The sequence below is a fragment of the Rhinatrema bivittatum genome, chromosome 13, assembly GCF_901001135.1.
Source record: "Rhinatrema bivittatum chromosome 13, aRhiBiv1.1, whole genome shotgun sequence".
In the NCBI taxonomy this organism is placed as follows: Eukaryota; Metazoa; Chordata; class Amphibia; order Gymnophiona; family Rhinatrematidae; genus Rhinatrema; species Rhinatrema bivittatum.
The window spans coordinates 82,900,987-82,928,913 of record NC_042627.1 but is presented as its reverse complement, the minus strand read 5'-3'; the positions used below and the strand labels follow the sequence as shown (position 1 = coordinate 82,928,913).

At 45.7% G+C, this 27,927-nt stretch overlaps 2 protein-coding genes across 4 annotated transcripts in view; one reads left to right on the top strand and one right to left on the bottom strand.

Annotated features, from left to right (window-relative positions):
• The window catches only part of FRMD5 (FERM domain containing 5), a 141,768-nt gene extending 121,714 nt beyond the window's left edge, over window positions 1-20,054 (bottom strand). Inside the window, exon 1 of the mRNA XM_029575859.1 lies at window positions 19,612-20,054. Coding sequence (XP_029431719.1) covers window positions 19,612-19,713 — 102 coding nt within the window. The 5' untranslated portion in view covers window positions 19,714-20,054. The remainder of the gene's footprint in view (window positions 1-19,611) is intronic.
• A 7,341-nt stretch (window positions 20,055-27,395) lies between these two features.
• Window positions 27,396-27,927, top strand: part of CASC4 (cancer susceptibility 4) — a 56,761-nt gene continuing 56,229 nt past the window's right edge. Inside the window, exon 1 of one of the 3 annotated variants that reach the window (XM_029575173.1) lies at window positions 27,396-27,821. In XM_029575173.1, coding sequence (XP_029431033.1) covers window positions 27,516-27,821 — 306 coding nt within the window. In that variant the 5' untranslated portion in view covers window positions 27,396-27,515. The remainder of the gene's footprint in view (window positions 27,822-27,927) is intronic. The other 2 variants (XM_029575174.1, XM_029575172.1) reach the window with 2 other exon arrangements.

Genomic DNA, 27,927 nt, shown 5'->3' with positions numbered 1-27,927 from the left:
CTTTAAAACAAAAGCTAAAATCATTATATAATGGGGGCCTAGGGTCATGCACAGGAAAGGAATCAGACTTTATCCCCAACCAGGAGATCAAGCACATATCCTGGGACAAGATACCTTACTTTACTAGATCAGAAAAAAGAAAGGAACACCTATAGGAAGCGATAATCTATGTAAATCACTAGGACTTTATATCTTGAATGACAGAGCAAGGGAGGATGCCTTTGGAAGATGACTGATTATGCAAGAAGAATGCCTTGTCTCCTCTATCCAGACCTCAGCCAATCCTATTCATCAATAGATCAAAGCAAAACCTACCCAATGCCCACCTCAAAATCTTCACAGAACATATAACACCACCAAAGTAATGCAAATTTATCAGACACCCTTAGAAAAGTCAGCAAAACACACCAAATTCAAAGCTTCCTGAGTAAGAGCTATAGCTGTGGGGTGACGTCATCTGGTGGCACTGAACAGAGCTGTCTCTCCAAGCTGGTACAGCTTTGAGCTCTACTGAGCATGTACAGGAGCTCCCACATGACCACTGCCTTGAGAGCCTCCTCAGTCTATATCACAAAGCTAATATGAAAACATGTGTGTGTATATATCTCTAGGCAGTCGACTCGACGGAGATGGGCGGGCATCTCATGTCTAATTCATCCTGCCACCTACTGAAAATAGCGTTTATGGTAAGCAAACTTGCTTTTCTCAGTCAATGAGCAGGACTGAATTAGACATGACCTGTGGGTTGCAGTGGAACATTTAATTAGAAAGCAACCTGGACTCCTTCGTACAGAGTAAACTACTGCAAGAAAGGTCACATAAAATTGCTTGTCCGTAGGTACTGTCGGTCCTTGAGAGATTGTCCAGACAGTAATGGAATGTAAAAGGTACAAACTGATGATCAAGGTGCAGCTTCACAAACAAACATACTCGAAAGGTACTATCCTAAGGTGAGCCAACACATAATCAGAGCTCTGTGCTGATGAAGTTTGACCAAGGTGTGTATTTGCAGTCCTACTAAGAGGAAGCAGAGCTGAACACATTCTGCTAAGCTGGTGGACAACGTATGACAGAACTGACATCAAGTCGGTTAGTGTTGCATGTGGAGGAAATATATTTGCAATTCATAATGAAGCAGATGTTTGTTCAAGGCTTCAAATCCAGAACAGGCCTCAATCCTCTTTACTCCGAACCTATGGCAGAGGTTGTGGCCAATGGAGAATGTTCCTTCATTTCCTGGGGAACGAGACAAGGCTGCCCATTATCCCCTTTATTATTCCTTCTGACATTAAAACCCCTTTTAATGGCCATTCGTTCCAACCCGAAGTAAAGGGGTTTCCCTTGGGTAAATCTTTTTTTTCAACATGCAGCCTTCACAGATGACTTGCTAGTATTTTTATCCGACCCAGTTAACGCCTCACTACCAGAAGTTTTAGCTTATCCGGCATTGGTACAGTCGCTTTGGCCCCCTTGAAGTGGCGTCCCATACCTTTAAATGCCTTGGAGTACAGATCTCATTAGATGTGTCCCAAATATATGCTCTTAATATATATCCCCTGATAAACTATACAAATCCAAATAATCAGTGTGGCATGCATTACCTCTCTCTTGGGTGGGGCATATTAACCTCTTTAAGATGATACTATTCCTGCGTTGGTTATATGTACTACAGATGTTACCTATTCGTCTCCATAAAAGAGAGGTGAACACCTTGAATAGCCTCATCTTTGAATTCATTTGGAGGGGTAAAAAGTCGAGAGTTGCTCTAAAAAAAAAAATTACACCTAGACTGGACGAAAGAAGGGTTAAGCCTTCCTGATCTAGAGCTATATAATCTTGCGAGTTTCTCGCATATTTTGCGGGATTGGCTGTATGAGGACTCTATCTTTACTGACCTTAGCAGTGATAAAGCCTTGATCCCTACTATAGATTTCTGATGTTTTGCTGGCCCCGGCAGGTAACCTGCCAGGAGGTTTAGCTAACAATGTTTTAGTGGCCCCCTTGCATTAAGCCCTTATGAATCTGACTGGGCAGGGCACTCCATATTTATCAATACGTGGCAACCCAGTTTCCTCCGGGGGTCCCATTTGCGAACATTTGCTAGATGGTGTGAATTGGGCATTTCTACCTTCAGCACTTGGAAGGACCAGATGGAGAGGGTTTTATCTTTCTCACAGTTGAAAGAATAATATGCTCTGAGGGACAGTGACCGGTTTCCTTTTTTCCATTAAAGCCATTATGTTTCTTCACTTCCCAAAGAAACACTAGATATGACAAAGGTGACCCTGCTTGATGATTTTTTTTCGGATCGAGAGTCTCAAACTTTCCCTTGCACGCATAAACAGTGAAGAAGGTATTCTGGGCCACAAACCTTATGGAGACTTGGAGAAGGGAGAGTAAGTTCTCCCTTTCCCAATCGGGTGTGATTGCCATGTTTTCAGGGGCTGAAAGATTTCCCCTAATGGTCTATTTGCGAGAAGTACGATTTCAGTTCCTACATAGAGCATACATTACACCTGCTTTGGCACACCTTCTAACACCTGCCCCAAGTACTCACAAGAGATTGGTACCTTACTCATGTGTTTTGGTCTTGTTCACTAATCAAACAATTTTGGATTACAATTTTAAATACATTAGTAACAGTTTAGGTCTGTGAATTCCTTTGGCCATAGAGAAGGTTCTTTTTGGTATTGACTTTGCTAGATACATACGCAAAAAAAAGTGATAAGAGTTTTGGTTAGGAAGGCCCTGGTCAGGGAAAAACGCTCTATCCTCCTGAATTGGCAAGAGGCTACCTCCCAGCATTTTGACAGTGAAAGAATGTCTACATCATATGATTGTCCATGGAGGCCCTGGGTGCTCAGGCTACTTTTAAATCTAAAAAGAAGTTTTGGCTTATTTGGGACAAATATATACAAAGTCTACTAGTAGCGCGAGGAGTTAATGTTGAATAATTTATAATTAGTATCTTGATTTCTTTTTAGATGATCTAATACTCTCCTTAACCCATAGACAAGCAGATCTTTTCTTTTCTTGGGTTATGGGAAAAGTTTAGAGGTCCATATTGGTTTTGATCATTTTTTTTACTCTGTTTGGACCAGAACCAGCCAGGCAGGCAGGAGACATTTTTCTATCCCCATATTTTTAAGGCCATTACCAATATGAGGAAGTTGATTTATTTGGAGAAAGGATAATAGGTTATTTGTTTAAACACACATAAAATGAGCAACGTGATGGTTTACTTTACAAACACAACGTGTGTACTTATGCATAAGGCTATGGACTTTGTAACCTAGATTTCTTTTGTATAATGTTTGATGTTCTCTGTGGAGCTATTGAATAAAGACTTATAAACTAAAATTATTCAGAGCAGTTAAATCACAAGCAGATTATGGTAAGTTGCAGGAAGGCCTTGCGAGACTGGAAGATCGGGCATCCAAATGGCAGATGAAATTTGATGTGGATAAATGCAAGGTGTTGCAGATAGGGAAAGAAAACCCCATGCTATAGTTAAACAAGGTTAGGTTCCATATTAGGAGCTACCACCCAGGAAAATGATCTAGGCGTCATAGTAGAAAATACTTTAAAATTGTCGGTTCAGTGTGCTGCAGCAGTCAAAAAAGCAAACAGAATGTTAGGAATTATTAGGAAGGGAATGGTTAATAAAACGGAAAATGTCATAATGCCTCTGTATCGCTCCATGGTGAGACCACACCTTGAATACTGTGTACAATTCTGGTCGCCGCATCTCAAGAAAGATATAGTTGCGATGGAGAAGGTACAGAGAAGGGCGACCAAAATGATAAAGGGGATGGAATAGCTCCCCTATGAGGAAAGGCTAAAGAGGTTAGGACTTTTCAGCTTGGAGAAGAGATGGCTTGAGGGGGATATGACAGAGGTTTATAAAATCATGAGGAATCCAGGACAAATAAATGTGAATCAGTTATTTACTCTTTCGGATAATAGAAGTATTAGGGGGCACTCCTTGAAGTTAGCAAGTAGCACATTTAAAACTAACTGGAGAAAATACTTCTTACTCAATGCACAATTAAGCTCTGGAATTTCTTGCCATTGTAGTTTGGTTTAAAAAAATGTTTGGATACATTCTTGGAGATGTTTATTAACTGCTATTAATCAAGATGACTTAGGTAATAGCCTCTGCTATTAGTGGCATTAGTAGCATGGGATCTACTTAATGTTTTGGGTACTTGCCAGGTACCTGTAACCTAGATTGGCCACTGTTGGAAACGGATGCTGGGCTTGATGGACCCTTGATCTGACCCAGTATGGCATATCTTATGTTCTTAAGAGCGATTTGCACTATAAAGCAAATTACATTTCATAATAAGCTAATACAAAATACATCTATCAACAAAACATATGTGCATCATTATAAAATAGATAATTTCCCTAATCAAGAATAACCCAACCACCACTAAATATAACCCACCCCTACCAGTCCCTCTCTCAGAGAGGCGTTGTACTCCTCACTCTAAATTTCTTCTAACCCAAAGAAACTACGGCAAAAGCCCATAGTAACCCCGGGCTGGCACTCAAATGACATCATTCGCTGGGGGGAGAGCATGTGCACGGTATAACATTAAGTCCTGGGTGCAACTTTAGCTGTTGAAATATTTCAAACTGACAGAAGAAAACAAAGCCCACAGCAAGCTGATCTTGCGAGAAGCAATCACATTTCATGACCATGCGTCATAGTGAGGCAGTTCTGCCCTCAGTAACCAACTGCTTTTAACCAAGGAAGAAAGCAAACTTACTGGAGATAACTTGAGTACGAGACAGCTGGACCATTACCCACAATCTAAAGAGGTTATAGATGACTGCCAGTATTAAACGAGCCAGGAAGCAGTCAAATTTTCAATCTAAAATCTTGTATTTTTTTTGCTCATTGCTGGTCAGCCCGGAGCTTCCCGCATATGAACAAACCATTGTGCCCGGGGCAATCTGCCACATGACGCCAGGAGACTTCTCCAAAGTAGTGAAGACAAAGACTGACACAGAGTCCCCTGACATCATTAAAAAAGGAGGGGAGGAAAGAGCCTGAAGCTAAACAGAAAACACTGTTCCCTGCCAGACTCTCCTTCTTCTACCAAAACTGAAAGAGAAGTTAAATTAAGCAATACAAGAAGGGAAAGAAGAAAGCCTATAGAGACGATGGGTACTGCACCACCCAGGGCTTTCCTAGGGTATTCCTCATGCAGAGGCAGTGGGCACTGACCCACCCAGGGTTTGCTGGGGTATTCCTTATGCAGGGATGGTGGGTACTGCACTACCCAGGGCTTGCAGGGCTATACCTCATCATGCAATTCTCTAGTCACCCAATCAAAAAAAAAAAAAAAAAAAAAAAAAAAAAAAATCATTTGTCTGACAGAACCTTCCCCTGGTTAATCCATGCTGTCTTGGGTCCAGCAACCCTCTCCCTGAAGTTTCATTTCGTGACCCCTAGTTCTACTAATTTCTTCCCAATGGAAAAGGTTTGATGATTGTTCATCATTAAAACCTTTCAGGTATATGAAGGACTGTATCTCTCATCTCCCCTGCACCTCCTCTCTTCCAGGGTAAACATATTCAGATCCTTCAGCCTCTCCTCATAGGTCTTCTGATACAGACCCCATTTTAGTCGCTCTTCTCTGTACTGCTTCCATTCTGTCTTTATCCCACTTCAGATATGGACTCCAGAACTGAACACAGTACTCCAAATGAAGCTTTACCAAGGACCTGTAAAAGGGCAGTATCACCTTTTTCTTACTGGTTATTCCTCTCTCTATGCAGGCCAGCATTCTTCTGGCTTTAGCTATCGCCTTGTCACATTGTTTCACCATCTTCAAATTTCCAGACACTATCACCCCAAGATCAATCTCTTGGTGCGTGCACATCAGCCCTTCATCTCCCATCACATACAGTTCTTTTGGATTACTGCATACCAGATGCAGGACTCTGAATATCTTGGCATTGAATCCCAGCTGCCAAATCTTCCACCACTCTTCCATCTTTCTTAAATCTTTTTTCATTCTCTCTAGTCCGTCAGGTGTGTCCACTCTGTTGCAGATCTTAGTATCATCTGCAAATAGACATACTTTACCTTCCGTCCCTTCCGCAATGTTGCTCACAAAGATATTGAATGCAACCGCTCCCAACACCGATCCCTATGGCACTCCACTTAACACGGCTCTCTTCAGAGTAGGTTCCATTTACCATTACATGCTATCTCCTATCGGTGAACCAGTTTGTAATCCAGGCCACCACCTTGGCACTCACTCCCAGGCTTCTCATTTTTATCACAAGCCTCTAATGCAGGACCATATCAAAAGCTTTGCCAAAATACAAATAGATCACATCGAATACCCTTCCTCGATCCAATTCTCTAGTTACCCAATCAAAAAAATAATTTTCCTGACAGAACCTTCCCCTGGTGAATTCATGCTGTCTTGGGGTCCAGCAACTCTCCAGATTGTAGGCAGTCGCTATCCTTTCCTTCAGTAGCATCTCCATTAATTTTCCCACCACTGATGTGAGACTAACCGCCTGTAGTTTCCAGCCTCTTCTCTGCTACTACTCTTGTGAAGCGGGATCACCATCGCTCTTCTCCAATCCCATGGCACCACTTGTTTCCAGAGATATACTGAAAAGGTCCTTCAGCAGGCCCACCAGCACATCTCTGAGCTCCCTCAGTATCCTGGGATGTACTTCATCCAGCCCCATGGCCTTGTTCACTTTCAGTTGCCTAGCTCTTCCCATACATTCTGTTCTGTAAACTGAGTTTCGTCTACCCCATTCCATCTACGATCTTGTCTACAAGCAACAGTCCTTCTCCGGGCTCTTCTTTAGTGAACACCGAACTGAAGTATTTGTAGTTAATATTTCTGCCATTGCTTCGTCTCTCTCCACACATTGTTCCTTGTCACCTTTCAGTTTCACTATGCCACTATGGACCTTCCTTCTCTCTCTGATATATCTAAAAAATGCTCTGTCACCTCGCTTTATCTCTTTGACATTCCTTTCTTCCACTTGACCTTTTGCTTTCCTGATTTCTTTCTTCAAGTCCCTCAGTTTCACCAGGTGTTCTTTCCTATGTTCCTCTTTTTTGGGATTCTATATACTTCTTGGACGCTGTTTTTTTCCCTTATATTTTCAGCCATTTCCTTTGAGAACCAGATCGGTTTCTTTTTCCTCTTTCTTTTGTTTACTTTTCTAACATATAGATTTGTTGCCTTTGTAATAGCTCCTTTCAGTTTGGCCCACTGTTGTTCCACCTTACCAATTTTCCTCCAGTCTTCCAAACTCGGGTCTTTGTACATCTTCTCTGTAGACTGTTTGCGATATCAAACCATACTGTCTTATGGTCACTGGTGCTCAGGTGGGCACGTACTTGGGACATTTGATAGCACCAGGTCAAGTATCACACCCTCCCTCATGGGTTCCATTACCATTTGTTTGAAAAGAACCCCTTGAAAAGCATCCACTATCTCTCTACTTCTTTTAGATTCCACAAATGAGATGCTCCAATCCGCATCCAGCAGATTAAAATCTCCAACTAGCAACACTTCTCTTCTTTCCCACCTTTTAGATGTCTTCAACCAGATCTCTGTCCAGTTCTTCTGTTTGAGTCTGAGGCCTTGGACCACACCAATGTAAATGAAAGCACCATCTTTTTTTATTTTTAGGACAGCCCTAATGCTTCTTCCCTACCCCCAAGTCCCTTGCATTTCAGTTGCTTGAATATTATTTCTGACATAATGTTGCGTTCATGCCTCTTCTCACCCCTCGCTCCACCCTCTCTACCTTGGGAGCAACTCCCTTCGGCTCTGACGGATAGATGCAGCCGCGGCTTCTCCCTGCCTCTCAGTCCCGGTGTCCCCGGGCTGGCTTGACACTACGGATCCGCCATGTTCCTGATGACGTAAGGGCACGCGCGCTCCAGACTTTGTACCAGCAAGGGCGTGAACCTCGGGGGCGTCCCCCCCATAGTGACATCATCCATTTTCACTTTAAAAGGTCTTTGTTTGCTAACTTCTAACGAGTTAGCAAGGAAATCCAACAGGACTTGCTTCGGCAGTCCAAGATACTTGCAACAACGATCTGAGTCAGCAAGGGGAATCCTTCTCCACTGCTCGGCCTTTTCAAACTTACCAGGAGTACCCGCTCAACGGGGGCTCCGCTCTCTCTTCTTGATTTCAGATTGCCAAGACGGGATCCGGCACTCGCTCCTCGAGGGCCTACGTCCCTGAATACTCAGAAGACTCCTCATTGCCTGGAAGCGATCGCAGACATGAACACAGTGAGTTCTATTGTAGATAGGAATCGGTACTCACTCCACGAAGGCCTATATTCCTATAGCTCTGAAGACTCCCTTCCATCCAAGATGTTATCGCAGGTACGGAGATCGAGAGTTATATTGGCAAGATTGCAGATAGGAACTGGTACTCGCTCCATGAGGGCCCATGTTCCTAGAATCTTTTACAGACTCTCTTCTACTCTAGAAGCCATTTCATATACAACTACTGTGAGTTCTTATTACAGACTGTTTAGAGGAACCAGTGTTCGCCTACGGCTCCTGTTCCTGAATATACTGAAGACTCTCTGTGGCATAGAGACCATTGCTGACATCTACTATTGTGAGTGTACCATCTTGTATCCAGTATACCCTGTCTACTCACTCCTTCTAGTCTTTCTCTACAGCTCAGCGACCCAGAGATTACATTCCAGTATCAGAGGGACTTCAGCCCTGCCGGACACATCGACTCACTACTGCCACCACTGGTGGTCCAGCTTCCAGCTTAATAAAGAACTATTTGTGTTTACTTCATATTCTAGCCTAGCCGGTGTTTCCTCTCAGGATCTCCTCCTGGGGGTGCTGTCATCTGCCATCGGCCCAGGGATTCACCATTTCCTTCAAGTGGTAATTCCTTACACTATCATCACTCTGTGGGAGTGAACCACTACCGACCACTAACACCGCTTACAGAAGTATTATATAGCTACCTTCTCTTCTATGGGACTTGCCAGCAGCCTATATATAACAGATTGCTATCTCAGTTAGCGAAAGTACAAATATACCTATTGTTAGCTCCTCTCCTCAGAAGAGAGTCATTGAACAGATTGCCAACTCCTCTTCTCTGGGGAGTTGATCCATAACAGATTGCTACCTCCTTTCCTTACAGGAGCATCTATCAGCAGTTCGCTAACAGATTACTAACTCTGCCCTCCTGGTGGGGTGAGCGACAACAGATTGCTAATTCCTCCCCTCTGGAGGAGGAGAGGTAACACATAAAGAGCTATTCCTCCACCTTTTCTGTACTCTCTGTCTTTCCTAAACAAGGGATGGCCATATCCCAATCATGAGACTCTGTGAACCATGTCTTTGTAACAGTAACAATATCCAAATCCATTTTCACCATTACCTGCAGGTCTGGGATTTTATTGCCCAGACCAGCGCTTCTCAACCGATGTGTCGCGACACACCAGTGTGTTACCAAGCAGCGGCAGGTGTGTCGCGTGCTACCGGTCTCCCACTGCTCTCTCCCCTTCACCGAGCGAGAGGCAGGCTATTTTCCACTGCTGCCGTTGCCGCCCAGGCTATCAGCACGTTCAAGCCTGGATGGGAACGGCAGCAGTGTTAATGGAGGCTGCAACTGCGGCTGGGCCTTTTCTTCTTCCCGCACCTGCCCCCCACCCTAGCCTGGAACAGGAAGTGATGTGCAGTGGGGTGCGAGGGAAGAAGAAAGAGCCATGCTGCACAAAATATTAGCAGCGGCAGCAGTGGCCCAAAGCAGTAGTGTGAGCCCGAAGCATAATCAGAAGCAGCCAGAAATCGGCACAGGAGACAGCAGAATTAGCCTCCCATGGCTGATAGGATTCTTCTTTCTTGACTTGCAGGGGCTAGAGGAGGCGGCTGCTGTAGTTACCATTGGGGAGGGGCAGGAAATGAGTGTGTGTGAGAGAGAGAGAGACAGCCTGTCTGTGAGAGAATGTATGAGTGACTGAGAGCCTGTGTGTAAGTGAGAGCATTTGATTGAGATCTATGTAAAGTGTGGGAGAGAGATCATGTGTGTGATTGAGAGAAACTGGTCAGAAACTGGTCAGAGAGACAATGGAAGTGACTGGTCAGGGAGATGACTGGAGTGAGTGTGTGTGTGTGAGAGAGAAAATGATTGTGGGAATGAGAAGCCTGTGCATGTGGAGAGAGCTAGCATAGGAGTGAGAAATATGGGTGTGTGTGAGACACAGCATGGGAGTAAGAAGCCTGTATATGTAAGATAGAACATGGGAGTGGGAAGCCTGTGTGTGTGTGCATGAGAGAGAGAGAGACTGATTGGGATGGTGACCAATGTTTATGTAAGAGAGACTGGTCGGGAGATGACTGGTGTGTGAAAGACAGAAACTGGTCATGGGGGTGTAACTGATTGGTGTGTGTGAGAGACAGAGAGAGACTGGTCATGGGCACTAAGGAAGAGGACCATGAGTACAGAGCTTCAGCCACTACTGCTTCTGGTGTGTGCTACTGGCCTGCATGGAAAAGGAGTAGGAGAGCTACTGGAGGGGGTAAGTAAAGGTGGCCTTTTAAGTTTATTTTTCTTGATTGACTGCCATTATAATTACTGAATATTATGTGATGTGTCTGCTGTTTTGAAATATGTTATTGGTGTTTGGAGAATTTTAAATAATTTTTATGAGTTTTAATTGTTGGATGTTATTCTGTTCATAGTTGTTGTGAAACATTTATTCTGCTTATTAGTATAGTTATACAATTATTTCTGTGTTGGGATCTATAGCTGCTTGGCTAGTTCTGTTTTCCTAATAGGAGGTGTATTGGTGTTTAGGGCCTGATTTAATATTTGTAGTGTTGCCTTTTAATAGGTAGGGTTGTTACTGTTTGAGTGCATTCCATAATATAAGTGTAACTGTGTGCGGATTAGTTTATGTGCATTACTGCAGATCCTGGGAGTATGTTAGGTCGGTTCTGTGTATGTGACAGAGGTGAGGTATTTTACTGTATCAGTCTTATTTGTTGTATTTTCTCAAGAAGACATGCATTGGTGATAAACTGCTGTCTTTTCATAAGTAGGGCTATTGAGCCTGGTAGTTGGAGTTTGTGTTGCTGTTGCTGAGATGACACTAGAACCAGAATATCTTTTTTGTAAGGTGAGTTATACGGGGAATGTCGTAATTCTGCTTTACATCCATAACTGTGGGTCAGGGAGGTTCCTGTGGATGCAAACTGTACTTTTACATCTAGCCCTATGATGGTCATGTGTTCCGTGTGTCACGCATGTGAGGACCATCTGTCAGGTGTGTCCTGACAGAAAAAAGGTTGAGAACCACTGGCCCAGACTATGGGCATTTGTGGTTGGCTTTCCAGCTTCTGTCCTTGGACATCTTTTTTGCTCTGTTAATTTCTTCAGCCATTTCTTGGAAATGTTGGGGGTCATATTTCAGTTTCTTTTTGCCACTCCAATCCTCTAGTTTAAATGCCTTATGGAATAGGATTTGAATTTTTCACTTAGGATCTTTTTTCCTGCCACAGACAAATGTAAGCCATCTTTGACATAGAACCTCTTACTGTTCCACACACGGCCCCAGCCCCAAATATATCCAAAACTTTCTTCCTTACACCAGGTTTGAGCCACACATTGAAATTATTTATATGGCATAGCCTCTCCTTCCCCTTTCCATGAACAGGTAACACTTCTGAAAAGGCAATAGTCTTCACCATGTGCCAGATCTGCTTGCCCAGAAACTGGAAATCTCTCTTTTAACAGTTAAGATTATCAATGACCAAAATATTCCTTACCATGCACTTAGAATAACACTAGACTGGCTACTATGTACAATGGATGCAAGGCTCCAGGGTTGGTTGGACTCATCAGGAGTTGCCAGTGCAGGGGTGCTGAAGTATGCAATCTAGACTGCTCTTCTGGGTTTGAGAAAAAAAAAACAAAACAAAACTTTCAGTGGTCCTGAGACTATAAACTCCAAAGTGCAAGCTGTGTGAGCTGAAGAGGATGCATATGCGCCCTTGCCCACGGAACCACCTCTAGGGTGGCTGCCATCGACCCGCGCACCTGTAGATAAGACCACACCGCCGGGCATATTGTTTCTGTCAATAGTCGCACCTGTGCCATCAATTTCTGCATGCAGACCTCCGGCAGGAACATCCTATCTTGCTTTGTGTCGAAAACGAACATAGAGATACTCCAGTGTCTGGGATGGCTGCAGATTGCTCTTGGCCAAGTTCATCACCCAACCTAGCTCCTGTAGCAAGGAGATCATCTTTCATGGCTCTTCGCCCGAATTAGTGAATCGTCTAACTACGAGTGGATCAGAATGCCATCCTCTCTCAACACTGCTGCTACTACCACCATGAACATGGTGGTAGCCAAACCAAAGGGTAGTGCTCAAACTTATAATGTCTCCCCAAAACAGTGAAACTCAGAAAAGTTGATGCTCCAGCTGAATGGAAACATGCAGATATGCCTCTGATAATCCAGACTTAAGCCATTCCCCCGACTGTACTGCCATTATCAGCGAGCGTAAAGTTTCCATGCAGGAACGAGTCACTTGCAAAAGCCGGTTGACTCCCTTGAAATCTAGGATGGAATGAAAGGAACCCTCCATCTCGGGTACAATGAAATAATTGGAATATCAGCCCAAATTTTCTTGTGACATGGGCATTGGGATCACAGCCTACAGGCTGAGGAGTCTTGAAAATGTACACTCCACTGTGTTTCTTCTGCAGGGAGACACCACAAAAATGTCTCGAGGAATGCTGAGAAACTCCAGAGCATAACCATCTCTTATCTCCAGAATCCACTGGTCTGACGTGATCTTGATCCACCTCAGATAAAAAGGAGAGAGACAAGCAACCCCTATCTCCTGTTCCCCGTCTGGGCTGCCTGGGGCAAAGGTCTGAGACCTATCCAAGGACGAGCCCTCTGAGAAGCCATTCCTCTGAAGGGTCAAAAACATTAAACCCCTAGCACGACTTCTCACGCTGAACGAGAAAGGTGCCTGCTTTTAATCTTCTGGTAACAGAGGAACCTGAGACTCACCCCACTTATTGGCCATTTTTTTTTAACTCACTCCCAAACCAGAATGATCCTTTAAAAGGCCATTTCGTAAGATAAGACTGAAATTGTCTCGGCACCAATTCAGCAGCCACAGCCGACGCTCAACCCTGCTTAGCTTCCGAGATCTGGCACATCCAGGGTGGCGAGGCCATAGGACTTTGCCCTGAAATTCAAATCAGATTCATCAACTTCCTGAGAGAGAGCCAGAGCGATCCATCAGGGAGCATCAAAGGGACATCTGCAACTCATTGCGATGGCCTCAAGGCCTACTTAAGGATAGTCTCAAGCCTCCTATCCTGAGCCTCCTTCAAGCCACTTCCCCTTCCATAGGGATAGTCGTCCACTTCATGACTGCACACACCAGTGCATCCACTTTTAGAAAGCACAACTGCTCTCTCTCTGCCAGATCCAAGGGGGAACAGTGCTACCAAGGTTCGTCCCCCTTAAAATTAGCTTCCGGAGTGCCCCATTCAAGATTAGTCATTCTTGAATAGAATCCCTAAACTTTATGTACAGGAATCTAAATGGGATTCTTGTTTGGCTCAGACATGGACCAGCAGAGAAAATCTTGAGAAAATCTTCAGTGCCTGAGTGATCCAAGCAGGCAACTCATCTCTCTAAAATAAACACAACATTGTTCGATATGCCTCCAACCTCAGAGGAATTTCCTATCCTTCAGGGAGCAAGGGTCGCTTTCATCTGTGCCACCTGGGTCCCTATCAGCGTGACCCACAGCAGGCGTAGACATACTCAGAAGCTTACACGCAGTAGCACCAGACATGCAGGGATATGCAGTTTGCAATCCTGAACTCTTAGGCCTACCATGTCAGCGACTGAGCAAGACCTGTGAGCGGGGCCTAGCCAAAAGGCTGCTCAACCCGCCAAGCTGTTTTGTGGCAGACTCGTGCAAAGAAAAGCACACAAACTTTGCCAGTGGGCATCAGTCCTGCATCCACTGAGTAGCCTTCCCCCACTGACGAACCAGTCAGGGGAGCCCCAAAACAAGACAAAACCTCTGACAGGTCCCCCTCTGGTCTCATTCCCGCATCATGCTGGGAAGGGCAGGCTCAGTAAAAGCAGTTTGAGATCTCTCCCTGAGCCTCCAAGCAGCGCCAACACAAGTTAGGGGGAACGCCAAGCTGAGGTGCCTGAATATGGTAAGCAGCACAAAGGTAAACAGCTGCTAGCAGCCCGCTCCCAAAGAGTCTTGACAATTGTACGTCCAGCTGCACGCCCGCACAAGCGAGCGTGGACAGGGTGCCCAAAACAATGTCTGTCCAATAAGCGTCCAAAATATAGACTGCACAATATACAAACCAGGTAGGTGTCCACCTGAGTGCACACCCGGGTCTGCAAGCGTGAATAGACGTCAGACTATTTTGCGGCAGTCTTGTGCGCACAAAAACTCGTGAACGCCACCGTGGTCTACCACTCGGCATCTGAGCAAAGCACAAGAACGGAGTCTAGCCAAAAGGCTGCTCAACCCGCCAAGCTACCACGACTCCCCAACCCCTTGGAGGAGGGAATGTATGTCGGATCGGCGCACCGAGGGTCAGAGAGCAGAAAGGGAATGGAAACCCTCTCTTTTTTTTTTTTTTTTTTAACTCTGTAACTGAGCTCGCCCAGTCCCAGCCAAGCACAGAGTCTGTCTCCAGCTGTAGTGGAGAGAGGGCAAAGGCCTTCACCACCACGCTCTGTTTCCTACACTTGCTAGCCTCTCAACTGTTTCTTTCTCTACAACTAAGTCCATGCCGGAAAAGTAACTACCGGACCAAGGCAGTCTTCTGAGGGAGGGATACGCAGATAACACCTCAGGAAAACTCGACTACGGGAGGGACCATAAGGTATCACTACAGGAAAGAGGGGCAAATTGATTTCCTTCTTTTCTCCTTCAATTTTCTATTTATTTTTAAAGCAATCCCCAGTAAGGAGATGCACATCTACCATCTGCTGGAGACAGAGAATACTGCCAGGCTGATGACAGTGAGGGGTATCAATCCCATGACGTCTGCTTTGCTCAGTCTCCATCTGCTGGTAGGGGTGAATAACCCACTGCTGAGGATTAACCTGTCTGAATGCTAAGAAACAGAAGGAACTCGTTCACTCAGTGCACTATCAGGCTGTGGCATCTGTTGCAGAGGATATGATCAAAGCAGCTAGCACAGCAGGGTTTGAACAAGTTCCTGAAGGAAAAGTCCATAAGATGTTAGCTAGGTAAACTAAAGAAAGCTATTTCTATCCCTGGGCGTGAATAATAGGAACTAGATCTGTTTAAGGGATCTGCCAGGTACTTCTGACCTGAACTGGCCACTGTCAGAGACAGGATGCCGGGCTTGATGGAGCTTGGGCTAAACTAGCATGGCAATTCCTATGCCCTTATTAGTGAATCAATAATCAAAATGTATCTTTTTTTGTCAGTTATTTAATCAATAAGGTTATCTTTTTCTCTAATTAGAATATAATATGATTTTGAGTATAAATGGTGATAAGATACAGACCATGCTAGGTTTCTCAGCACTATAGATCATACAATACGGGATTTAACAAAGTACACAATGATTAAGTTTCTTTTAATGAAAGAGTAATATATTGAGCATAAATAGGGTTTATAGACTGTTTAGGTTCAGATCATATGCTGATTCAAAGAGTCAGGTCTTCAGAAATTTCCAAAATGTTAGGAGATCCCAAAGAGTCAAATCTTAGGTGGGAGAGAGCGCCAGAAGGTTAGGACCAGACCAATACTGTAAAAGGTCTCTTTTTGGAACAGACAAGGTATATTTCCTTTGGCACCAGCATCAGTCAAGGGCTCGCTTGAGACAGTGATCTCAGAAGGGTACAAGAGATTATTTATTTATAAACATTTAAGAACATAAGAAAATGCCATACTGGGTCAGACCAAGGGTCCATCAAGCCCAGCATCCTGTTTCCAACAGAGGCCAATCCAGGCCATAAGAGCCTGGCAAGTACCCAAAAACTAAGTCTATTCCATGTAACCATTGCTAATGGCAGTGGCTATTCTCTAAGTGAACTTAATAGCAGGTAATGGACTTCTCCTCCAAGAACTTATCCAATCCTTTTTTAAACACAGCTATACTAACTGCACTGACCACATTCTCTGGCAACAAATTCCAGAGTTTAATTGTGCGTTGAGTAAAAAAGAACTTTCTCCGATTAGTTTTAAATGTGCTACTTGCTAACTTCATGGAGTGTCCCCTAGTCTTTCTATTATCTGAAAGAGTAAATGTGATATTCATTAGTATCAACGCAGGTTACAATCAAATATAACTGCATTCTTGGTAGCTCTAAAACAAATGTCTTCCTGGGTGAAAACTGTCAATGGCGCCCACCCTCCCAGATACTACCCCCATTCCTCCCTGCATTTCCCCACTTTCCTCTAGACATTTTCTCACTCTTCTTCCCCACTCTCCATCAATTCTCTCCTCTCTTCCTCCCCCAGAAATTCTCCTCCCTTCTCTTGTGCTACACATTTTCTTTCCTCCCTCACCATTCTTTCCCTCTTCTCATCCTCCCTCCAGGCATTTTCACCCCTTCCCCCACCTCCCCAGATATTTTCCTTCTTTCCCTTCTTCCTTCATTTTCTCTGCTTCCAGGCATTCTGTCCCTTTCAGCAAAAGGACAAAAATCCCATCCAGTCAGCCCAATTGTACCAGTCCGCACTTCCAAGGATAAATCTAATTTTCCAGCCAGGGAAAGCGAGTTCAGAAGCAGGCATAGGATACTTGGCAAGAGAAGTAAGAAGAAGGGGGGAAGGAGGCAAGAGTGAGGATGCTGGAGGAGAACAATGGAGGAATCTCCCATCCCCAGTCACTTGCAAAAATTAAGTGCCTAGCAGCAGGGACATCCATACACAACCCAGAAAAACTTGCAACATTCCTTCTCAGCATACCTTTCTCTCTCCTTCCGCTCTGCTTTCCCTCTCCCCCTCTCATTATTAAAGCCCGTCCACATTCCTTTCTCTTCCCCCCCATTAATGCCCCCTGCTCAACATCCATTTCTCTCATCTCTCCCCCTCCCCTCCAAAATAATCCCTGCCTAGCAACCTTTGCTTTCTCTCTCCCCCCATTTAAAAACCCATCTGTAAGAAATTGCCATACTGGGTCAGATCGAGGTTCCATCAAGCCCAGCATCCTGTCTCCAACAGTGGCCAATCCAGGTAACAAGTACCTGGGGCAAGTACCCAAACACTAAGTAGATCCCATGCTACTAATGCCAGTAATAATAGCAGTTTATGGAGTTCTCCAAGAACTTATCCAAACCTTTTTTAAACCCAGCTACACTAACTGCACTAACCACATCCTCTGGCAACAAATTCCAGAGTTTAATTGTGTTTTGAATGAAAGAATTTAAATCGTGCCTGGGGACCAGTTCCAGCAGTGACCCAGATGGAGTTGAAATTTAAACCCCTTTACCGAGAGCTGTGGAGGTTCCCTATGCAGACGACCGATCCGAACCTTTGGAACCAACAATTTTTATATCTTATCAAGACGTGCCCAATGGCCCTTTTGGGTCATTTGGGCACAAAGGTTGCAACCACGGACATTGTGGGACGCCCACAGACAGAGGACACAGACCTCGTGGGGATCTGTGATGGACATGATCTGGGGGCACTGGCGGAAACCAGACGACGTCATCAGAAAAAGTATGCAGCGCACAGTCAATAGTCGATGGACACCGGCAGATGGAACAGTCGGCAATCGACCGCAATGAAGCAAAAAACTTATCAGGACGCAGAGAAAAAATCCGAGGGACCCTATGCGACGTGGGAAGCAAAAAGTTTGAAAAACATTGTAAAAACAGCACGAGCTCACAAGCCGTGAAGCAGCAGCTTCATGGAAAGGAACAGACTGAAGAGGAACCGCACATGGATGTGTGGTTAGCAGCATGCTGGGCATATGCTCAATGTGCCAGTCAAAGTTCCTAGAAAATTTGACAAAAGTTTCCCGTGTCTGGCTCCATCCAATTAAAATCGTCGGCTCAGTGTGCTGCAGCAGTCAAAAAAGCAAACTGATTGTTGGGAATTATTAGGAAGGGAATAGTGAAAAAAACGGAAAATGTCATAATGCCTCTGTATCACTCCATGGTGAGACCGCACCTTCAATACTGTGCACAATTCTGGTCGCCGCATCTCAAAAAAGATATAATTGAGATGGAGAAGGTACAGAGAAGGGCAACCAAAATGATAAGGGGAATGGAACAGCTCCCCTATGAGGAAAGTATTATCCACTATGATGCCTAGATCTTTTTCCTAGGTGGTAGCTCCTAATGGAACCTAACATATTATGTAACTACAGCAAGGGTTATTTTTCCCTATATGCATCACCTTGCACTTATCCACATTAAATTTCATCTGCCATTTGGATGCCCGGTCTTCCTGCAATTTATCACAATCCTCTTGACATTTAACTACTCTGAATAATTTTGTGTCATCTGCAAATTTGATCACCTCACTCATCGTACCCCTTTCCAGATCATATACATATTAAAAAGCACTGGTTCAAGTACAAATCTGTGAGCTACAAATCCCTGAGGCACAAGTACAAATTACATTGAATTGCCCTCTTTCTTGATTAGCTAGCCAAAGTCTGGACTATGGCTTATAAATCAATTTATTCAGGCTTCTATTAATTTTCAAATCAGTTATATTGGCATATTCAGGTGTTGTTTACATTGTTCTACTCAAAATTTACTTGCCTTACGTTCAATTTATCAATTACGATTACAAACTACCTCTACATGTACATTTTCCAGGTCAGTCCTAAAATTGTAGAATTTGATTCCTCAGTTTCTAAGCCAGGAATCATATTACTTAGGAAGGTTTTTAATTGTTTCCTAAACCTTATTTGGTCAAATGTGTTTAGATTGAGGGGATTTTTTTTTATTTTTACTTAGTTATGTTTTAACATTGTGAATGTTTGCAATGTCATCTACCTTGAACTTTTGGAAACTGTAAAGAAACATGGACTAGATAAAAGGACCCCATCTCCACCTTCCACCAATCTGTTTTGGAAAGCATCCCCGAAGTCCTGCCTCTTTCCCTGCCTTTTAATCCTCTTTCTTCCTCCATTCTCTCACTCCATCTGGTGTTTAATGTCCTTGATCTCCTTACACCAGCCACCATTCTCCTCCTGCCCCCGTCCCCCCATTTTGTAGTCTTGTTCTGTTTCCCACCCGCAGTCACAAGCTCCAGCCCTCCCTCACTGCTGCTGACGGGGGATCGGGTGCCAGGGGCCCTGTCCGATCGTCAGCAGCAGTTATGAAAGGAAACCTCTGCATGCACAGGGAATGAACAGCGGAGCTGAGAAGGTCACTGCAACCTGCTGCTGCTGCTGCGTCGGGAGGCAGCACGGGGCGCGTCAGTCTGGGCCGTGTCCTTATAACCTTCAGGCTCCTGCAGCAGCGGCAGCAGCAGCAGCTCCTCCCTCCCTCCCTCCCTCCGCGCTGCAGCCGGTGACCTCCCCCCCCCCCCCCCCCCCCCCGCAGCGCGGGCCTAGCGCCGGGCACTCACCTGGATGCTGCACGTGTACTCGGAGTCGTCCAGCAGCCGCACGGTGCAGCTCTGCTCCCGCTCCAGGCTCCTGCTGCTGCCGCTCATCCACCTGCTCAGCATCCTGAGGACCGCTGTGCAGGAGAGAGGAGATTGGGGAGGGGGGAGAGCGGCAGCAGGAGACTCCGGGGGGGCAGAAGGGGGAGAGCGGCAGCAGGAGGGCCGTTGGGGGGGGGGGAGGGACACGGGAGCCGGAGGAGTAATGGGGGAAGGGTCCGGAGGGCCGTTGAGGGGAGGGGGTGAAGAAAGAAGGGACCCAGGAGCCGGAGGGGCAGAGCGGCAGCAGGAGAGTCCGGAGGGCCGGGGGGGGGGGAGGGGTACAAATGGTACCCGGGAGGCCGCTGTGGGGTCTCCGCGGTCCCCCACTCAATGTAGCCCAGCTCCGGGCGGCGGGAAGCTCCACGCGCCGGCTTGCGCACCACCAATCAGCAGCCACTCAATACTGACAGATATTTCCAGCAGCCAATCACTGTACAGCATCCCAGCCTCAAAGCCCACTCACAGCCAATCAGAGCAGAGGTGGGGCGGGACTTCTTCACTAGATGCTCGCTTTCTCGCATCCTAACGGTACCCCACGAGATAAAGGGGCTCGGGACTGCCTGACCCCTCCCCCACGCACCCCCCCCCCCCCCCCCCCCCCCGAGACAAACCTGGGCATCCTCCCAGAAGCAGAGGGGAAGGGAGACCCATAACACCCCCCCTCCCCCTCCCCGCAGGAGACAAAGATCTCAGGATACTCCCAGAACCGGGAGGGGGGGGGGGGGCTATAACCCTGACTCCTCACGAGACAGAAAAGGCCTGGGCTACTCTCTCCCCCCACCCTGCCCAAGAGACAGCAAGGACTCAGGCACCCTCTTCCCCCTCCAAACCTAGAAAGCGGCCCAGGGCATTCTTCTTACCCACCAGAAGCATAGGGGAGGGGGTGCAGGACCCATAATCCCCTGCAGAGCCCGGGCAGCATTCCCTGGGAGCTGTGTGTGCAGACAGGAAAACAGCTTGCAGAATGGGGATTCAAAGAGCACTGCACACAAATGTGCACAGTAACATTTCTGTGCATAGTTCACAAATATTACCGGAAACTTTCTCAGGAAGGGGAGAGGGAAAGGTTCATGGGCAGACAGGAATCAGAGGACACCAATCATTTATTTATTTATTTATTTAGACATTTTATATACCTACATTCCATGTATAGATCACAACAGTTTACAGGTAACATTCATAGTTATAAATTCAAACAATCAGAAACAAAATGATTGATTACAATGTTGTTAATCGAATTTAGGTACTGATTTCCATCCATCTAAAAGCAGTTTCTGGGGCATAAGGAATTAAATTAGTACAAAAGACAAGGAGTATGGGTAATTTCAGGAAAATAAAGGATCAAGGTTGAAGCCATTCCACCTTCAAATCCAGCTGCAGATTTTGGATCCAAGATGGACACTACAAGAAGGCGGAGGTAGCGTCGGCGTCTGGTTTTCCTTACCGCTCTTGCGGGTATATTTTTCTTCAAAATGCCCGCATACATCGCGAGAGCAGAGAGCAAGGGAGAAAATCCCTCCTGTGGGTCCCCTTGACTCACCCGCTATGGTACCTATGTTTGCCCATGTTTTTCGAGGGCCCAGACTTGTCGGTCACCTTGTCCCCAATGAGTAGGGCTCCAGCGGAGAATCCAGCCACCTCCAGGGATCAGGAGGCTCCATCGGAGGAGCCATCTGCCAGAAGTGCTGAGGACTTTTAACTCCATGCAGGGATGGGCCTGGCAGTGGACACTGAAGAATTGACTGGATCAGGCTCCACCCAGGGTGAACCAGACTCATCCAAGGAGGACTTGGAACCGCCTGTAGCTGCTTTCAGAGCACCAGCTAACCCTCTTTGCAAGAACTTTGTATCAAGACCAAAGTCAATTACACTAGATTCTATATGGGGCGCTATATCTAACTTGGGATCCTCTATTTCTGCCCAACTAAACCCTATCATTGAAAAGGTCAATAATACTGAGTCCAGAGTCCTGGAGGATGCTTAAGTAACACTTCAAGAATTTGAATTAATGAAACGAGAGATCTCAGTTCATAAATTGATGCAGGATTTATTAATTAAAGAAAACCAGCTGTTACACAGTAAAATCGAAAATTTGGAGAATATTCTTTGTGCGAAGAACGTTTTATAAATTTTCCTAAAATATAACATATGTCTGCAAAATAAATGTTAAAGAAATACTTCATAGAAGTCTTGAAAATTCCAGAGACTGCGATACCACCTGTTGCTAAAGTGTATTATATGCCCCCTTACAGGAGGAATGAAAGTCAGGTTCAATCTGAGGGGATGGATATTATCTCCCCAGTAAATGTATCTCAAATATTGGAGTCATCAGACAGTGACTTATTTTATTTATTTATTTAAAAAGTATTTGTATACCATTTTTAAAAAAAACAGATTTTATCAAAAACGGTTCACAGAAGTAAAATAAAAATAAAATAATCGAAAATAAAATGGAATTTTAAAACTTTACATAAAATAGGCAATAACTAGACAGGATGCTAGTATTTAAGATTTTAAAAAATAAAAGTTTGGAGCCATGGGCTTATTGTTTTTCGGGAAGGGGAGGGAAAAATACAATATAACAATTGTTTAGTAATAAAGGGGGGGAAGGAAGGAGGAGATGGTAATTGGAGACATGTGAATGAGCAAATATGTTGTAGTTATAAATAGCATAGATGAAGGATGTAATGGATGTAGTTGAATTTGTGGGTGTAGGTTGGATATTGATGGTTGAATTTAGTTAGAAGAGGTATTAAATGCAAGTTGAAAGAGATAGGTTTTGAGAGATTTTTTGAAATGAGAAGGATTGGACTTAGCACAACCAGCTACTTTGTTAGCTTCTTTCACATTTGACATGGACTGGGTTCCTAGGCAATATTTTAAATATCGTGCTGAATCTTTCTATTGTTTAAAAGTTAGAATATACCCAGACGTCTCGAGACCTCCACAAAAAAGAAGACAATTCTTGTTATTAAGACACAGTCATGCAAATTGGGGCTTCCTTTGATTTAAAATTTCCGTGCAAATGCGGTGTGAAATATATGTATTTCTTGTTCCATCACAATTAAAAATATTCTGATGTGGTAAACAGTTGCTATATTCAGAGAGTGGCTGTGCAGTTCAGTCTGCTCCTCCTCCTGCCCTGAATACATGTATAGCCCTTTGATAGATCTGCTTTATAATATGCAGTTTATTTCCTTAATGATTGTGGTTTATGCTCGTTCGAAGCCCTTGGACCCCATATTGTGGACGGGTGGGACTGAAGAATTTAATTTTTATTTCCTTTTTTTTGTGATGTATAAAGACGTGTTTCTTTTTTCTTCTGTTTATTCTCATTCAAGATGTTTTCTTGAAATTGTTGGAAATTCAATAAATAAAAAAATAAAAATAAAAAACAAACCCAGCTGCAATGGGGAAAAGAAAGCAAGCTGAAATCCAGGATGGCAAGTTAGTATGTCCTGGCAGAAAATCATCTCTGGTACCTGCAAAGGTGCAATCTAATTTTCAAAGGGAAATTGCCTGTGGAGTTTCCTTTTGAAGCAGATGCAAAGTTTGCATGAGGGTTTCAAAATGAAACCTCTGCATTTGTTTTCCCTCCCCAACCTTCGCAGGTACAAGCATGCGTGCTGTTCACAGCACTCACACTTTTACCCTCAGTGCTGGGGAATTGTTACGTTTACCCACCTAAAAAGATGTGACATGTGCCCTCCCTGAAAACTGACCCCCTTTTAGCGTATTCTTACACCTCCTACAGAAAATGATAATCACAATATAAGGTACATTGTAGAAAAAGGGATCTCCATGTCTGTCCCCCTAAATAAATGTGTAAATGTCACATCCAAATCTGGCTATTGTCTCATCTCTCTCTTCTTTGCTCCCTGGTGCTCATCTTTCCTTTCTTCCCTCCTGGACCATGGTGGTATTCTGTCCCGTCCTCTCTCTCTACCTCTGTCCAGCAGGATTCCTGGGTCTCCTCTCCCTCCACTCTCACTCCCCTTATCAAGGTCAATCATTGATTCCTGAGCCTTTGTTTATCCTCCATTTCTTCATTCCTGTCTCATTCCTTTCTCCCCTCCATCTTTCCTTCACAATATCAACCCCAGGCCTCTTTCTTTGAGCCACTGTACTCACCTTTTGGTGCAGTACAGCTCTCCTCCTCTCTCGCTGTCAGACCAGTGGCAGAGCACATGGCATAGTGGGAAATGTTTTGCGAAGCTGTGATAACCCCATTTTCCTCTGCTTTTCCTCAATGTGCAGCAGAGGCTGCATTCAGCATATCTCTCCTCCACCTTCGCTAAACATGTGGCAGTGCAGTTTGAGGCTTCTAATAGGTGTGAACTCTCTGTCCCTCCTCCTCCTGATCTGTAGCAATGTGGGATGAAGTTTTGAGAGTCTGAATAGGCCCCACTTTCACTCTCCTGGCCTGGGGTAGCAGCAGTCCAATCAGTTTCTCTATAGTCAAACTTTCTTGCATCCCTTCTGGAGGACCCCCTGGGGTGGTCTTGCAGACCCTAGGATGAGAACCACTGTCCTAGGGCATCTGTCCTGTGATGAGATTAGCCCACCAAAGCTGCAGAGGACACTATGGGGGAAAAAAAGACAGTTATCCTAAGCAAAGACTGAAACGAAGGAGAACAGGAGGCTTCTTGGAATAATCCAAAGAAAAAGCAGTTGGGCATTGTAGTCCTAGACGCAGAAGGACCCCCATGGAGCGGGTATCCAGAGCGTCCCAATGCCACAAGTAGAACTGGAACAGAAGATCCCAAAGTGGAGCGGATTTAACAACGAGAGAACTCCTTGCTAACGCGTCTTAGCAGTGAGCCGGTCGGCTTAAGTATACCAGCGGGTTGACATCATCGGGAGGGGACGCCCCCGAGGTTCCCGCCATGACGTAAACAGAAGGAGGCCCTGCGAGCACGCACCTAGGTGATTCCGGAAGTAAGATGACCGTCAGCAGCGCCCACACTGTCCCGGGGACGCTGGGGAGGTCGGTGTTGACTGGCGGAGGTAGCCACTCTTCCAATGATTGACGGTGCAGAGGAAAAAGAGGTGAGCATGAGAGGTCGCAGTTGCCTGCGAACGACGGGCGCAACAATACCCCCCTTCTTAGGGCCCCTCCCCGGGGGTTTCTGCTTCCTGGGGTGAGCCAGATGAAATTGCTTAATCAGTTCTTTGTCCAGGATGTTGCTGGCAGGTTCCCAGCTATTTTCCTCTGGTCCAAATCCCTCCCAGGATATTAAGTATTCCCATTGTCTTCCATGTTTCTGCACATCAAGAATGTCATCAACCTGGTAGGTAATGTCCTCCTCAGCAGCGAGGGGTTGCGAGTCGGTTGTCTTCTTAGAAAACTCTAAGATGAGCGGTTTTAGAAGAGAAATGTGGAAGGCGTTGTGGATCTTTAGAGATGATGGTAACTGCAAGCTGTATGTGACTAGACCCAGGTGATGGAGTATAGGAAAAGGTCCTATATACAGAGGTGCAAAGCGAACTGAAGGAAACGGGTACTCAGCCATACCTTGTCCCTGGGCTGTAGCTGTGGAGCTGCTCTATGATGGGCATCATAAAACTTCTTTGCTTGTTGTCCAGCTTTATAGAGAAGCCCTTTAGTATGTTCCCATAGCCGATGTAACTCCTGTGCTGAAGCCTGGGCGGCAGGACAGGATACTGATAGCGGTATTGGTAATGGAGGTAAAGGCTGGCGACCATAAACAAGTTGAAAGGGCGAAGATTCTGTGGAAGCTGAAGGGTGAGAGTTCAGTGCGAATTCTGCCCAGGGGAGCAGTTCGGCCCAATCGCTTTATCTGGAGTTGACATAGGATCGGAGAAACTGCTTTAATGTGCGGTTCATCCTTTTGGTTTGTCCGTTGGCTTGCGGATGGTACCCAGACTTCAAATCTAGAGAGATATCAAATTTCTTACAGTGAGATCTCCAGAATTTGGCAGTGAATTGTACTCCTATGTCAGAGAGGATGTGCTTAGGCATGCCATGTAACCGGAAGATATGGCGGATAAAATTTTTCGCCAGTTTGGAAGTAGATGGCAGTCCAGGTAAAGCCACAAAATGAGCCATTTTGGAAAACAGGTCAACAGTGACCCAAATGGTGTTGTTGCCACTAGACACAGGTAGGTCAACGATAAAGTCCATGGATATGTGTGTCCATGGTTTGCTGGGAGTGGGTAAAGGTTGGAGAAGTCCCCAGGGATGACCTGCAGGTGGTTTCTGTCTTGCACAAGTTCAGCATGATTCTACATAAGTCCGTACGTCCTCCTTCATTGATGGCCACCAGTAGTATCTTTGCAAGTTGTTCAGAGTTCTGGATTGACCAGGATGACCTGCAAGGAGCGAATCGTGAGCCCATCTGCGGACTTTCTTCTTGAGTTCCCGGGGTACCACTGTTCTTCCAGCTGGGACTGTGTGTGTGGCTGCGAGGAAAAATTGAGCGTCAGCTGTCAAACCTGTTGACAGCTACCACTCCTGTCAAAAAAGAGGCGCTTGGGACGCGCTAGTGTCCCTAGCGTCTCTTTTTACCGTGGGCCCTCATTTGCATGCGGGCCGATACTAAATGGCGCGCACAGGAGAGTGGGCACTCGCCGGCTCTCCCGCACTTTTTTCTGTATCGGCCCATTAGTTAGTCAGCTTTAGGGAGGACATTCAGCAGGTGTGAATTCAGGATACTTGTGCAGGTAACCTCGTCTGGACACCGGTGGCTGAATATGGAGCCGGATTCAGATAATTTGATTGGCATAACAGTTTTCCATATACTGCTAAAGTAATAAACAGAATGATTAAAATGATAGGAAAAGAAGGGAAAATTATAGAATGGTAATAAGTCAAATAAAGATACAGGTGATGGAAAGTAGAGTGTCACTGCATCGGGGAAATGTATGGATTTCACTGCCTTTTCTTTCTTCCTGCTGATGGTTTACTCACAGATGGTAGGCTGCGATACCTTTTTTATTTTTAATGTCCTTTATGTAAAAAACAAAATATTCTGAATAACTTCGAAACAGAATTGCAATAACCATTAGGTAATTAGTCACATTACCATGAACAAAGAAATAAATCCTGCAGATTCACCAACACAACCAGTAAAATAGATGCATCAAAACTAGTAAAGAGTAAACCGGGAAGTAGGATGTGCTGAAAAAAGTGGAAAATAAATACAATGCGAAGGTAAGCATAGGCAGGGTTAATTCCTGCTCCTAACACAATAAGAGCCTAATTGACTCCCACTAGAGTCACGATCAACATTTTGCATTCTTGGGACGGTTAATAAACAAGCATCGCGATTTCACATTTTCATGCATTACAAGAGAATTTAACCCGAAGGTGCACGCTTCCCGACACAAGGAAAGAAATGTTTTCCTCCAGTGCCGCGTGTGGAATCTCGGAAATCCCGGGTCCGAACACTGCCCTCGGCAGCTCGGGACGCACTGACACGTGGGGCAGGACCCCGAGAGGTAGACGTTAGCGGAGCACGTGCACCAGACGTCGGAGGGGTCCGCAGCGGCAGAACAGCAGGGCGCACGCGCAGTAACGCCTTCTCCCTTGCGCCCTCTCACACAAACCTACCCTAACCGGTCTCTTCTGTTCCAGCCGACTCCCGGGGGCGTCGTCTGCCCAATCAGAGCACGCGCGGATGACGCGCCTCTGCATTCTAATTGGCCGACCGCGTCCGTCACCCTGGAGACGGCGGGAGGCTAGGTGGAGTTGTTGAAAACGGCTGAGGGGTGGGAAGGGCTTCCCGGGGGTTGCGGGTTTTTGAGTGTCCGGGATACGTGGAACGAGAGACGGGGGCGAGGGCGCTGACTGCGGGACCCGGGCCATGGTGGGCTTCGGGGCGAACCGGCGGGTCGGCCGCCTGCCGCCCTTCGTCTTGGTGGCGCTGTTGGTGGTCATCGCCCTTTTGGCCTTCAACTACTGGAGCGTGTCGTGCCGGGTGGCGGCGCTGCAGGAGGAGCTGCTGGGCCTGCAAGCGCAGGTCGGCCGCACCGAGGTGGCCCGCAGCCGGCTAGAGAAGCGGAACTCGGACCTGATGGTGCAGCTGGACACCCACCGCAAGCAGATCGACCTGAAGCAGGAGGACTACAACAGCCTGAGCGGCCAGAGCCAGCGCTGCGAGGCGGACAGGGTACGTGGCCGGGACCCGGCTCTCGCCATCGCCCCTTGCCCCGTCCTCTGTGGGTTTTTAGAAAGACAGACTAAAAAAAAAGCAAACCAATTGATAGGAGAGCAAA